At 44.2% G+C, this 15,740-nt stretch overlaps 1 protein-coding gene and 1 pseudogene across 1 annotated transcript in view; one reads left to right on the top strand and one right to left on the bottom strand.

The window, feature by feature from the left end:
- Positions 1–24: 24 nt before the first annotated feature.
- Positions 25–5,560, top strand: LOC123491659 (annotated as a pseudogene).
- The window catches only part of LOC121578831 (putative pre-mRNA-splicing factor ATP-dependent RNA helicase DHX32), a 51,198-nt gene continuing 41,018 nt past the window's right edge, over positions 5,561–15,740 (bottom strand). Inside the window, 5 exon segments of the mRNA XM_041893189.2 lie at positions 5,561–6,142; positions 8,136–8,326; positions 8,592–8,782; positions 12,501–12,641; positions 14,348–14,539. Of these exon segments, the coding sequence (XP_041749123.2) occupies positions 5,947–6,142; positions 8,136–8,326; positions 8,592–8,782; positions 12,501–12,641; positions 14,348–14,539 (911 nt within the window). The 3' untranslated portion in view covers positions 5,561–5,946.

Here is a 15,740-nt window from a genome sequence, read left to right as displayed (position 1 = left end):
ATGCATTCCAATAGCGAAGCATGCAGCAATTGATCCAATATGGCCTCTACAGCGTCTCAGTTTCGCGGTACTCCAACTCTACTTAATCCCTTGCCCCGCCCCCGTTCTTTCCCGTAAACGTGGTCTCTGTTTTGGCAGCATGGCTTCTTCAGCGAAAAGACGAGCAGTTGGAATGGGAGAAAATCCAGCTGATAGTGAGGATAACAGCTCGGATGAGGGATTGGAAGACGATTGTGATTCAGGAGAGAATGACAGCGGATCAGAAGAGGAGATCAATGAAGTACGATATGTCTCTAGCGAACTGGCTACATTCCTGGCCTAGCAGGCTAGCTAGCACTGGCTAACGTTAGAGGGGTTAGCTAGATAGATTTTTAGCAAACAACTGTTGTTCATTTCAAGTTAGCTAACAATGTTAACTATGTTAGGGACATGCTAAACATAGCCAGTCGATAACTTCAGAGTTTTAACTAGCGAAACAGTGAAATGCATGGACATGTACACACACTTAAAAGCATAAGAGTAGTTTAGATAAACAATCGATACCTGTATCGATACTGAACCTGGCAGCCACCGTTAGCGCACTCGCTCTGAGTCCCCCTCCAGTCCAAAACATTGTCTCGGGAGTCGGGACTTGTATTAAAAACCTTTGTTTGTTTCCAGGAGGTCATTGTGGACTTTGAGGCACATACTATTACTCACAATGACTACAATGGTGTCAAGAAACTCCTGCAACAGCTGTTTCTGAAGGCCAATGTAAATACATCCGAGTTGACCGATCTCCTCATCCAGCAGAATCATATTGGAAGCGTCATCAGGGTAAGAAAAACGAGACGTGTTGCGCCATTCACACCAGACCAGACCATCACTAAATATGCATCATACAATTCAACGCATTAATATTAAACACCTGAAATATGATTACACACATAAGCTCTCTTCCAACCACACATCCAATGGAGAACAATTTATATGAATTCAGTAGCGTAATGTATGTCTTTGCATGTTTTGTTATCAGCAAGCAGAGGTGCCAGAGGACAGTGATGATGAGGGGGATCCGGCTGATGAGGTGTTTGGTTTCATCAGCATGCTCAACCTCACTGAGAGAAAGGTAGCTACAGGCAGATATTAAACCTTTATCTATGAAATCACTAAACTTGACTTTTACTCAACCAATGAGATGTTGAGACCAAAGACATGTCGTTCACTCTTCTCTCTCTGTCTGAATCTGTTATTTGAAGGTCGACCTTGAGGAAAGATCTGTTTTCCATAGACTTCAATGTAGTAGCCTATTTCCTCTTCCTGTCTACTGCACTAGCCTGCATTTTGAACAATCATGGCAGTCTCGTGAATAAGGTCTATGGTGCTATGTTAATATCTGTGTTATGATTGGTGGTCCTCTGTAGCTCAATTGGTAGAGCATGGCGCTTGCAACGCCAGGGTAGTGGGTTCGATCCCCGGGACCACCCATATGTAAAAATGTATGCGCACATGACTGTAAGTCGCTTTGGATAAAAGCGTCTGCTAAATGGCTTATTATTATTATATTATTATTATTATTATTATTATTATATTATTATGATTCGTCCACAGGGTGTCCAGTGTGTGGAGGAGGTGAAGGATCTGATCCTGGGCCAGTGTGAGAAGAGTTGTCCCCATAGTGTGGCAGACGATCTGGAGAAGGTCCTCAACGACACCAGTAAGCCTGTAGGACTGCTGCTCAGCGAGAGGTTCATCAACGTGCCCCCACAGATCGCCCTGCCCCTCCACAAGCAGCTACAGTGAGTCTCTGTCTAACCCTAACCCCCACAGATCGCCCTGCCCCTCCACAAGCAGCTACAGTGAGTCTCTGTCTAACCCTAACCCCCACAGATCGCCCTGCCCCTCCACAAGCAGCTACAGTGAGTCTCTGTCTAACCCTAACCCCCACAGATCACCCTGCCCCTCCACAAGCAGCTACAGTGAGTCTCTGTCTAACCCTAACCCCCACAGATCGCCCTGCCCCTCCACAAGCAGCTACAGTGAGTCTGTCTAACCCCCACAGATCACCCTGCCCCTCCACAAACAGCTACAGTGAGTCTCTGTCTAACCCTAACCCCCACAGATCGCCCTGCCCCTCCACAAGCAGCTACAGTGAGTCTCTGTCTAACCCTAACCCCCACAGATCGCCCTGCCCCTCCACAAACAGCTACAGTGAGTCTCTGTCTAACCCTAACCCCCACAGATCGCCCTGCCCCTCCACAAGCAGCTACAGTGAGTCTCTGTCTAACCCTAACCCCCACAGATCGCCCTGCCCCTCCACACAGCTACAGTGAGTCTCTGTCTAACCCTAAACCCCACAGATCACCCTGACCGTCCATTTACATTTTACATTTTAGTCATTTAGCAGACGCTCTTATCCAGAGCGACTTACAGTTAGTGAATACATATTTTTTTATACTGGCCCCCCGTGGGAATCAAACCCACAACCCTGGCGTTGCAAACGCCATGCTCTATCAACTGAGCTACATCCCTGCCGGCCATTCCCTCCCCTACCCTGGACGCCCATGAGTCTCCCGGTCGCGGCCGGCTGCGACAGAGCCTGGATTCGAACCAGGATCTCTAGTGGCACAGTTAGCACTGCGATGCAGTGCCTTAGACCACTGCGCCACTCAGGAGTGAGTCTCTGTCTAACCCTAACCAGCTACAGTGAGTCTCTGTCTAACCCTAACCCCCACAGATCACCCTGCCCCTCCACACAGCTACAGTGAGTGCTCTCAGATGACTGTACTGCCAGCAAGACATGCTCTGATTACTGTACTGCCAGCAAGACATGCTCTGATTACTGTACTGCCAGCAAGACATGCTCTCAGATGACTGTACTGCCAGCAAGACATGCTCTGATTACTGTACTGCCAGCAAGACATGCTCTCAGATGACTGTACGGCCAGCAAGACATGCTCTCAGATGACTGTACTGCCAGCAAGACATGCTCTCAGATGACTGTACTGCCAGCAAGACATGCTCTCAGGTTACTGTACTGCCAGCAAGACATGCTCTCAGATGACTGTACTGCCAGCAAGACATGCTCTCAGATGACTGTACTGCCAGCAAGACATGCTCTCAGATTACTGTACGGCCAGCAAGACATGCTCTCAGATTACTGTACGGCCAGCAAGACATGCTCTCAGATGACTGTACTGCCAGCAAGACATGCTGTCAGATGACTGTACTGCCAGCAAGACATGCTCTCAGATGACTGTACTGTTGCTCAGGGGATGTACCATTGTGTTCACTGTCACTCACCTGCTATGCATTATGGGTATGCCCATGTAGATGAACCCTTCTAATCATGGTGATTTAATATGGACCTGCAATTATGTAACTGCTTGTCTCAGATATGGGTCACTTTGCACCAGATAAACATTGGGATTACAAACTCTGAAAATCATTGACATATTTTTTGTTGTTGTGCTAAAGTAATTACATGTGTGTATTGTCTATGGAAAGAAAGACCAAAAGCTATGTGTCATTTCACACAGTACACTACTATGAAAAACATGAGCACATCATTGATTGAATGTTCCAGGGAGGAGATGGCAGAAGCCCAGAGCAGCAACAAGCCCAGTGGGAAGTGTCATTACATCCTGATGATCAGCAAGACGTATAAGGATCCCTCCAGGACCATCCCTGCCAGAGGAGCACTGCCTAAAGACCAGCTCATGTTCATCAACGCAGAGGAGGAGTTCTTCTATGAGGTACATGTTTCTAACTTTTAAAGTATAATAATATGATATGCCATTTAGCGGACGCTTTTATCCAAAGCACCCGGTGTCAAAGGAAGGCCAAGAAAATCAATGACCTGAGCCCCACGGCCTGTTCACCCTGCTACCATCTAGAAGGAGGAGACCGTATAGGTGCATCAAAGCTGGGTCGCAGAGAGACTGATAAACAGCGTCTATCTCCAGGCCATCAGACTGTTAAACAGACTGTAGTCCTGTGTAGCTCAGTTGGTAGAGCATGGCGCTTTGCAACGCCAGGGTTGTGGGTTCGTTTCCCACGGGGGGGCCAGTATGAAAAAATGTATGCACTCACTTAACTGTAAGTGGCTCTGGATAAGAGCGTCTGCTAAATGACTAACATGTAAATGTAAACAGTCACCACTAGGACCCTGCCGTGGGGGGGGTTATTTAAGGTACTCTTTGAAGAGGTAGGGTTTCAGATGTTTTGGAAAGATGTGCAGGGACTCTGCTGTCCTGGCACCCCAATGGTGGAAGCAGCTTCCCCCTAAAGCTAGGACAGCAGAGTCGCTGCACACAGAGAAGAGCTTGGACTGGGCTGAGCGAGAGCTGCCCTCCCATAGGGCCAAGAGACCAGAGGTGGCAGAACGGAGTGCTCGGGTTGGGGTGTAGGGTTTGAGCATAGCCTGAAGGTAGGGAGGGGCAGTTCCTCTTGCTGCTCCGTAGGTAAGCACCATGGTCTTGTAGTGGATGGGAGCTTCGACTGGAAGCCAGTGGAGTGTACGGAGGAGGGGGGTGACATGGGAGAACTTGGGAAGGTTGAAAACCAGGGGGGGGGTTACAGCGTTCTAGATAAGTTGCAGGGGTTTGATGGCACAAGCGGGGAGCCCAGCTAACAGCGAGTTGCAGTAGTCCAGACGGGAGAGGACAAGCTCTTTTTTTTCCAAAAGCTGGAACCTTCTCGTTTGCCATCTTCCACAGCGAGCACCACAAGACCTGGATAAGGGATATGTCAGGGTTAGGGTCAATTCAATTTCAATTCAGAAAGTAAAGCAAATTCCAAAGTTTCCCAATTGAAGACAATTGGCATTTCCACCCCCGACCCTGGCCACTATTCATAACTTCCTCAAGTAATCCTAGTTTTTATGACTCAATCTACAGTTGAGTGAGTTAAATGGCTTAATTGTCCTTTCATTTCCTTAACCATTTCTCCATTTCCCCAATGTCCCCACTACAGCAAGCCACCATGAAGTTCCACTACTCGGTGCAGGACGAGACGGACTCTGTTCTGAGCGGGCGCTGGTCCTTCGACGACGTCCCCATGAAGCCACAGCGTACTGTGATGCTCATCCCAGCAGACAGGATGTCAGCCATCATGGACAAGCTCAAAGAATACCTCACCGTGTGACCAACCATACTACTACTACACATACAGAATAAACTCTGGTAAACCACAAGACTGATCATTTTTAAACACCTCTGGATTATTATGTAAAGTTCAATATAAACATCGAAAGGAAGGGGACCAATGGAATACTTTTTTTTGATTAGCTGAGAATGTCAAGTCAATGCTATTATGTTGTAATGGTTCCCTTTAGCCCAGAGGTTTATCTAGCAGTTTTCAGATAAATGTACTTTTGACTAAAGTAAATCACTTTAGACATGGGTCACAGTACAAAGCACTGTATTTGCAGATTCAGATAAACATAGTGATGTATTAACATCTCAGTACAAACTATTTCTACACAATATCAGGCAAGTGACAATTCCAAAACGAAATTGTGTATTTTTCTGTGAAGGAATATCCGATGTTCTGATGGACTAAGTTAAAACTGATTTGACTATCTGGATTCATTTATTGGTGCACTAACTTATTTACTGTAATGTAATATATCAAATTACAAAAGGCAGTTACCACTTGACGGAATTATGAAGAATACTGTACAGCAAGTCAGTCATTTGGCAGTTGATCTAACACAGGGGTTCTCCAACCTCTTCTCTGGACCCCCAACTGTTCCATGTATTTAACTATTCCACAGCTAACACACCTCATTCAACCTGTCATCTAATCATCAAGCCCTTCACGAGGTCAATCAGGTGAGATGGTTCAGAGCTACTACTACAACGTCTGGGGGTCCCCCGAGAAGGGGTTTGAAAAGCACTGATCTAATCCGCTATGATTTGTATTTCAGAAAGGGTTAGTGCAGTGCTAAAAGGTCTCCACCAGAGGTCACTGTAGCACACATCTGTCATAAGACTGAGCCAGTGTACTGCAGTCCTTATCCACTTTACTGTTGATTGTCAGGGTCCGTTTCTTGTCTTCACTATGTCCAGATCCGTCCCCGTCTAGGATGTGCTGTAGTATGTCTTTACTCTCACTAGGAGGCAGGTTGTAAAAGAAATACTGTGGGGCCGTCTGAATGAACCTACAGAGAGAATACAAAACTAATATTATAGAACACTTTTTTTTGTAAGTGCCCGATTCTGACTTTCCTATGCACTTCTCAGTAGTTGGTATTCAGACTTACATTATGAAGGTGCGTAATGAGGTTTGCGGGCGTGGTTCTCTTGCACGCACTGAATAAATGTCATTCCAACAGCTGAAAACCCACTTCCCACTTGCTGGCCAACAGATTCTCGTTGAGTTTTTCTTCAATAGTGTTTTTCAGTACATTTATCTTAAACCATCCCTTTAAATACGATGTACCTATTTAGTTAGCATTTTGTCGACAGACTCAATAGAATAGGTAGAGAGAACGGATTCAGAATATTTGGGATCAATGAAAGAAAGACGTCTAAATCTCAGTTTCAGCACCAAGTATTTATCAATCTTTTTTTTTTAAACACAGTTTGGAGAGCCTTTACACACGAAATAAAAAAAAACTGGTTTGATTCATTCTGAAAATAGCCACATTCAGTTCTTCAACCCACGGTGCAGTTGGAAGATTAGTGTACATAGAGTTATAATAGGGAGAATAGTGTCCAATAGTAGGCTACACCCTCGTCTGTTGCCTGCACTAACCATGGAACTGTGTGACGACACGGCCAAGTCCTGCGCCATGCGTCGGGGTTCAAACGGTTTAATTAGCCTACATGTCTTTTTATATTAACTGTTACTAATGATCCTCAGCAACAACCACACGGCCATGACAACGTTTACACAGGAAGCAAATGAAGGTAAACGAGACAATGGAATGATAATGTAGGCTATACCAACTGAAGGGAACTAACAGTAAAATGGCAGTTAATGTGTTATTAGGCATACTGATAGTGGTTCATATTTAACATGATAGAAATAGGAAACAGACAAAGTCGGGGTCGCCTATAATTAAGACATTCGACAGTACCCATCCCCGCAAGTTAAAAGGCCTTTACAATTAAAATTCTGCAAAATGGCACAGCGTTTCATAAAGTTTACTGTGGGAAAGTTGATACGCTTCAGTGTGCTGCCATATGACTGGTTTCATATGTCTCCAGCGATTATAAGGTCAAATATATGTGTGATTTATATTTACAATCACCTTATCCAAACTGATTACTAATTTACCTAGCTGTTATCAATAGCTCTTATCAAGTTGTAAATTACAGTGCATGGAGAACGGTGTTATTTCTATCAGGGGGAAAACAGGGAGAGTGAAAGATGGATCAGAAAGGGAATTCCTCTCCATTTACCCTTTTTAACTCGGGTCGGAATCGGCCCTTACAGAATACACTGCACTTCTGTTATAGACTTGACTATTCCCACAACAGGCAGACTGACTCCTGTAATCTACTTAGCCATTTGTAGTGTCAAAACACCCACACCCAAAAGTCTTGTTGTGAAGTCTCTAATTTACTTTGGAGCAGATTTGTAATACAGGATTACCCATTTCAAATAAAAAACAAATCTGACTTTAGAGTCAAAAACATGTTTGTGTCTAGTTTTTGTTGGCAACATGTTAGTGTCTGGTTTTTATGTTGGGAACATAACATTCATTATGAGCCCAGTGAACCAGACTAATCAGGCAGCATTGATGGAATGGAGACTAGGGTTCTTTCCCTGTTCCCTGATTCCTTGCTTCCTCTCCTCGCCTCCTTCTCAAAATGCATTGGATGAGAAGGTTAGAGGGGAGGGACCTCAGGACATTGGATGAGAAGGATAGAGGGGAGGGACCTCGGGGTCATTGGATGAGAAGGTTAGAGGGGCGGGACCTCGGGGTCATTGGATGAGAAGATTAGAGGGGGAGGGACCTCGGGGTCATTGGATGAGAAGGTTAGAGGGGAGGGACCTCGGGGTCATTGGATGAGAAGGTTAGAGGGGGCGGGACCTCGGGGTCATTGGATGAGAAGGTTAGAAAGGAGGACATAAGTAATGGATATGAGGAATAAGGAAAGATGCATTGAGAAAGAGCCTTAGTAGGGTTTGGGCCATTGACTTACACTGCAGGGGAGATTTCAGAGACTGTCCGGATCCAGTTGTTTTCTGAGAGAGTATACTCGTGGAACAGCACCCACTCTGGCAAACCCAATTGATGTGCCTTGGACCCATAGCTGGAGGCGGGGTGGACCTGAGCCATGTGCCTGTGTGTCAACATGAAGTAGTTTCCTGAACCATCCACATCACGGGCAATCTAAAAACAGGGATAAAGGAAGTTCATATTTGCCATTAAGCAAATGACTTTATTGAAAGTGACTTCCGTACAGGACAGTGAGTTCATTCAGATGTTTAATGTGTATGTGATCCCTTCGGGAGTTGAACCTTGGTGTTGCTAATGTAGCAGATGAGTATCTAGGTTCGAACCCGGTGTATGAGTCGAATCAGGAGGAAACGGTACACGCTAAGCAAGCAGTGGGACGTCCTTTACACTAGCACCACGGTCTGCATTGTCCACCGACCTGCATGAAGAACCCTGCCAGCAGAGCTCTCTTGACGTTGAGTGTGTTGGTCTTGGTCCCGAAGGACGTCTCAGAGATTGGCAGCTCTATTCTCTTCAGGATGTCAGTCAGCTCTGACCTGATGGAGTCTGCCGTCTGAAGGGCACTGTGGTTTAGGTGGCAGTCCTGACACCACTTCTCTACACTGAAGTCTGAGGGAATAACATCACAACAGGAAGAAAGATTCAGATACAAGTGAGGAGAAGAGAATAGAATCAAATAGAATACAATTGAATCAAATATAATACAATTGAATCAAATAGAATACAATTGAATCAAATAGAATACAATTGAATCAAATAGAATACAATTCCGTTTATACATACATATACAGTGGGGGAAAAAATTATTTAGTCAGCCACCAATTGTGCAAGTTCTCCCACTTAAAAAGATGAGAGAGGCTTGTAATTTTCATCATAGGTACACGTCAACTATGACAGACAAATTGAGGAAAAAAAATCCAGAAAATCACATTGTAGGATTTTTAATGAATTTATTTGCAAATTATGGTGGAAAATAAGTATTTGGTCACCTACAAACAAGCAAGATTTCTGGCTCTCACAGACCTGTAACTTCTTCTTTAAGAGGCTCCTCTGTCCTCCACTCGTTACCTGTATTAATGGCACTTGTTTGAACTTGTTATCAGTATAAAAGACACCTGTCCACAACCTCAAACAGTCACACTCCAAACTCCACTATGTCCAAGACCAAATAGCTGTCAAAGGACACCAGAAACAAAATTGTAGACCTGCACCAGGCTGGGAAGACTGAATCTGCAATTGGTAAGCAGCTTGGTTTGAAGAAATCAACTGTGGGAGCAATTATTAGGAAATGGAAGACATACAAGACCACTGATAATCTCCCTCGATCTGGGGCTCCAAGCAAGATCTCACCCCGTGGGGTCAAAATGATCACAAGAACGGTGAGCAAAAATCCCAGAACCACACGGGGGACCTAGTGAATGACCTGCAGAGAGCTGGGACCAAAGTAACAAAGCCTACCATCAGTAACACACTACGCTGCCAGGGACTCAAATCCTGCAGTGCCAGACGTGTCCCCCCTGCTTAAGCCAGTACATGTCCAGGCCCATCTGAAGTTTGCTAGAGTGAATTTGGATGATCCAGAAGAGGATTGGGAGAATGTCATATGGTCAGATGAAACCAAAATATAACTTTTTGGGTAAAAACTCAACTCGTCGTGTTTGGAGGACAAAGAATGCTGAGTTGCATCCAAAGAACACCATACATACTGTGAAGCATGGGGGTGGAAACATCATGCTTTGGGGCTGTTTTTTCTGCAAAGGGACCAGGACGACTGATCCGTGTAAAGGAAAGAATGAATGGGGCCATGTATCGTGAGATTTTGAGTGAAAACCTCCTTCCATCAGCAAGGGCATTGAAGATGAAACGTGGCTGGGTCTTTCAGCATGACAATGATCCCAAACACACCGCCCGGGCAATGAAGGAGTGGCTTCGTAAGAAGCATTTCAAGGTCCTGGAGTGGCCTAGCCAGTCTCCAGATCTCAACCCCATAGAAAATCTTTGGAGGGAGTTGAAAGTCTGTGTTGCCCAGCGACAGCCCCAAAACATCACTGCTCTAGAGGAGATCTGCATGGAGGAATGGGCCAAAATACCAGCAACAGTGTGTGAAAACCTTGTGAAGACTTACAGAAAATGTTTGACCTGTGTCATTGCCAACAAAGGGTATATAACAAAGTATTTAGAAACTTTTGTTATTGACCAAATACTGGTTTTCCACCATAATTTGCAAATAAATTCATTAAAAATCCTACAATGTGGTTTTCTGGATTTTTTTTCCTCATTTTGTCTGTCATAGTTGACGTGTACCTATGATGAAAATTACAGGCCTCTCTCATCTTTTTAAGTGGGAGAACTTGCACAATTGGTGGCTGACTAAATACTTTTTTCCCCCACTGTATATGCATACAGTGCATTCGGAAAGAATTTAGACACCTTGACTTTTCCACATTTTCTTACTTTACAGCCTTCTTCTAAAATTGATTAAATTGTTTTTTTCCCCTCATCAATCTACACACAATACCCCATAATGACAAAGCAAAAACAGGTTTGTAGAATTTGTAGCAAATTTATAAAAAATAAAAAACGGAAATATTACATTTACATAAGTATTCAGACCATTTACTCAGTACTTTGTTGAAACACATTTAGCAGCGATTACAGCCTCGAGTTTTCTTCGGTATGACGCTACAAGCTTGGCACACCTGTATTTGGGGAGTTTCTCCCATTCTTCTCTGCAGATCCTCTCAAGCTCTGTCAGGTTGGATGGGGAGCGTCGCTGCACAGCTATTTTCAGGTCTCTCCAGAGATGTTCGATCGGGTTCAAGTCCAGGCTCTGGCTGGGCCACTCCAGGATTTGTCCCGAAGCCACTCCTGTGTTGTCTTGGCTGTGTGGTTAGGGTCGTTGTCCTGTTGGAAGGTGAACCTTTGCCCCAGTCTGAGGTACTGAGTGCTCTGGAGCAGGTTTTCATCAAGGATCTCTCTATACTTTGCTCCGTTAATTTTTCCCTTGATCCTGACTAGTCTCCCAGTCCCTGCAGTTGAAAAACATTCCCACAGCATGATGCTGCCACCACCATGCTTCACCGTACGGATGGTGCCAGGTTTCCTCCAGACGTGAAGCTTTGCATTCAGGCCAAAGAGTTCAATCTTGGTTTCATCAGACCAGAGAATCTTGTTTCTCATGGTCTGAGAGTCCTTTAGGTGCCTTTTGGCAAACTCCAAGCGGGCTGTCATGTGCCTTTCTACTGAGGAGTGGCTTCCGTCTGGCCACTCTACCATCAAGGCCTGATTGGTGGAGTGCTGCAGAGATAGTTGTCCTTCTGGAAGGTTCTCCCATCACCACAGAGGAACTCTGGAGCTCTGTCAGAGTGACCATCGGGTTCTTGGTCACCTCCCTGACCAAGGATCTTCTCCCTCGATTGCTCAGTTTGCCCGGGCGGCCAGCTCTAGGAAGAGTCTTGGTGGTTCCAAACTTCTTCCATTTAAGAATGATGGAGGCCACTGTGTTTTTGGGGACCTTCAATGCTGCAGACATTTTTTGGTACCCTTCCCCAGATCTGTGCCTCAACACAATCCTGTCTCAGAGCTCTACGGACAATTCCTTCGACCTCATGGCTTGGTTTTTGCTCTGACATGCACTGTCATCTGTGGGACCTTATATAGACAGGTGTTTGCCTTTCCAAATTGTGTCCAATCAATTGAATTTACCACAGGTGGACTCCAATCAAGTTGTAGAAACATCTCAAGAATGATCAATGGAAACAGGATGCAACCGAGCTCAATTTCAAGTCTCATAGCAAAGGGTCTGAATACTTATGTAAATAAGGTATTTCTGTTTTTAATACAAAATATTCTGAAAGCTTGTTTTCGCTTTGTCATTATGGGGTATTGTGTGTAGATTGATGAGGAATTTATTTGATTTGATCCATTTTAGAATAAGGCTTTAATGTAATAAAATGTGGAAAAAGTAAAGGGGTCTGAAAACCTTCCGAATGCACTGTATGTAAATGTGATATTAAAGTTTTTTATTTGTAATAAATTATCAAACATTTATAAAAACCTGTTTTTGCTTTGTCATTATGGGGTATTATGTGTAGATTGATGAGGGGAAAAAAACAATTTAATCAATTTTAGAATAAGGCTGTAACCTAACAAAATTTGGAAAAAGTCAAGGGGTCTGAATACTTTCCGAAGGCAAGTATTCACAATGTGATGCTTTTTTGAGCTCAGTGGATGTGACTGACTGTCTCTCTCCCTCTCTGGCTGTATTTTAAGTAACTCACTTACATGTCTCTCTCTGACTGTATTTGAAGGGATGTAACTGACTTACATGTCTCTCTCTGGCTGTACTTGAAGGCATTGTAGATGTTGATGAGGGTGAAGTGGTCTCCCTCAGGGTGCTGGAACTTTCTGTGACACTGTTGTGCCTCTTGGGCCCTGCCAACAGGTGGCTCCAGGAAGCAGCTTGGCGCTAACGCAGACAGACAGAATCAATAGGGTGGTTAGCATTGACGCTAACGCAGACAGACAGAATCAATAGGGTGGTTAGCATTGACGCTAACGCAGACAGAGAATCAATAGGGAGGATAGCACTGGCGCTAACGCAGATAGGGAATCAATAAACGTGGCACTAACGCAGACAGACAGAGAATCAATAGGGAGGTTAGCATTGGTGCTAAAACAGACATATCAACAGGGTTAGCGTTGTTTGACCAAGCTACTCTCCCCGTATAGTACCTTCTGGCTCATTGTCTGGGTGGGAGAAATAGCAGCCGTCTAGGCTACAACTGCAAATGCTCAGAGACTAGACTATGTCCATATGGCAGATCATACTCCCGAGTGGCGCAGTGGTCTAAGGCACTGCATCTCAGTGCTTGAGGCGTCACTACAGACCCCCTGGTTCGATTCATTTTACATTTACATTTTTAGTCATTTAGCAGACGCTCTTATCCAGAGCAATTTACATTTAGTGAGTTCATACATTTAAAAAATAAAAAAAATAAAAAAATCATACTGGCCCCCCGTGGGAATCGAACCCACAACCCTGGCGTTGCAAACGCCATGCTCTACCAACTGAGCTACATCCCTGCCAGCCATTCCCTCCCCTACCCTGGACGACGCTGGGCCAATTGTGCGCTGCCCCATGGGTCTCCCGGTCGCGGCCGGCTACGACAGAGCCAGGATCGAACCAGGATCTCTAGTGGCACAGCTAGCACTGCTAGCATTGCATAGTGCCTTAGACCACAACCGGCCGTGATTGGGAGTCCCATAGGGCGGCGCACAATTGGCCCAGCGTCGTCCGGATTTGGCCGGTGTAGGCCGTCATTGTAAATAAGAATTTGGTCTTAACTGACTTGCTTAGTTAAATAAAGGTTTAAAAAAATACAAAATACTGTCTGGCAGATTATACATTCAAAGGTCAGAGATGCCGATGTAGTTGTTCATAATGGTTAAGACTGCTTATGATGCATATTATAATGTCTTATGTAGCGGTTATAAAGGCTTTATGGATGTAAACATAAGCGTGAGGGTTTCCTCCTTTACAAGACACTGGGGGTGTGTTGCACCAACATGGTTTAAATCAATCTTAGATTAGACCTAATCTAGACTTTCTAAATCTAGGTTTATAATTCATCAGAGATGTGTTGCACCACTTAATTTTAAGACTGGATTAGTTCATCTATGGTTAAATCCCTAAACTATGATCAGTGACACGTGTCTTAATGGATTCCCCATAGCAATATGTTGTAATTCTATGGAAACAAATCAGCACTTGTTATTGCTAGCTAGCCAGCAAAGTTACTTTTCACTTCAGGCTAAGGATGAAATTAATTGCACTTTTCTGTCAAATGATTTAGCTGGCTAGTTGAGTTTTACAAACATGATAAGCCACAGTTTAGATTGAAACCCAAATCTACATTTAAATTAGTTTTTAAAACAATGGAGCAACAACATTACATTTGATCTTGGTTTGAATTCAAAATAAAATAAAAACATAGTGTAGAAGAAGGATTTGATTGAACTACGCTTAGTTTAAAAACTAGGTTTAAAGTTCGGTGCAACAACATTACTAGAAAAAACCTTGATTAAACCCATGTTAAGAGTTAATCAACGTTGGTGCGATCCACCCTGAATGAATAAATGGGCCAAAAGGTTGTACGAGTGTAAGCTACATACCTGACAGCATAGCTGCGATGGTCACCACCTCGCTCACACAATCAAACTCACAGGACGCCAGCAGAGCCTTGGCCATCTGAGCGTCCAATGGCAACTCAGAGATAATGATCCCGATCTCTGATAGGTTCCCATCGTCGTCCAATGCCGCAAGGTAATCCAGTTCCTCTAGTGCCTGCATCAGACCCTCAGGATCTGGATGGGAAGTAGATCATCCTTTACATCATAGATAATAACAAGAGAGAATATCTGGATGGGAAGTAGATCATCCTTTACATCATAGATAATACAGAGAGAAGATCAGGATGGGAAGTAGATCATCCTTTACATCATAGATAATACAGAGAGAAGATCTGGATGGGAAGTAGATCATACTTTACATCATAGATAATACAGAGAGAAGATCTGGATGGGAAGTAGATCATACTTTACATCATAGATAATACAGAGAGAAGATCTGGATGGGAAGTAGATCATCCTTTACATCATAGATAATAAAGAGAGAAGATCTGGATGGGAAGTAGATCATCCTTTACATCATAGATAATACAGAGAGAAGATCTGGATGGGAAGTAAATCATCCTTTACATCATAGATAATACAGAGAGAAGATCTGGATGGGAAGTAGATCATCCTTTACATCATAGATAATACAGAGAGAAGATCTGGATGGGAAGTAAATCATCCTTTACATCATAGATAATAAAGAGAGAAGATCTGGATGGGAAGTAGATCATCCTTTACATCATAGATAATAAAGAGAGAAGATCTGGATGGGAAGTAAATCATCCTTTACATCATAGATAATAAAAAGAGAGAATAGAGATATTCGACTGAGAAAATACTGAGCAAAACACCTGTTTAACAAAATGACTTGAATGACTTGTCAGTTGATGCTTTGGATTATGATCCTACGGTGTTTTCTCATGCTCAGCTCCTCAAGAGATAGTGGGTCTTACTGTAACCCGTCACTCCATGTTAATGTAGCTACAAAATAAAAATGCCACACGTCAAAAGACATAGAATACATAAGCAGTATGAAACCGTATTGCTGAAAAGAGCCTGGCTCCGATGGTTCATCCAGGAATGTAGCCCAGTGTGTTCCAGTGGAACTGTGGACAGGATTCTACTTCCTCCTCATTGTGGGGGTGCGGTCAAATGGCCTAACGAGACACGTTAATGGTGTAACGATTAACGAGCTGGCCTCTTTACCACCGTCACGTGGGTCCCAAATGGCACCTTATTCCCTTTGTAGTGCACTACTTTAGACCAGAGTAGTGCACTATATAGGGAATAGGGGTGCCATTTGGGATGCAGATGGCGACTTGTCCTCAGCTCTTCCCATGCAGGGACAGCCGGGTGGGTCGGGGCTCTCAGACAATGGTCCCTGGCAGCC

The sequence above is a fragment of the Coregonus clupeaformis genome, chromosome 1, assembly GCF_020615455.1.
Source record: "Coregonus clupeaformis isolate EN_2021a chromosome 1, ASM2061545v1, whole genome shotgun sequence".
NCBI classification, from domain to species: domain Eukaryota; kingdom Metazoa; phylum Chordata; class Actinopteri; order Salmoniformes; family Salmonidae; genus Coregonus; species Coregonus clupeaformis.
The sequence above is the reverse complement of the archived record's forward strand: the minus strand, read 5'-3'. Positions and strand labels throughout refer to the sequence as shown.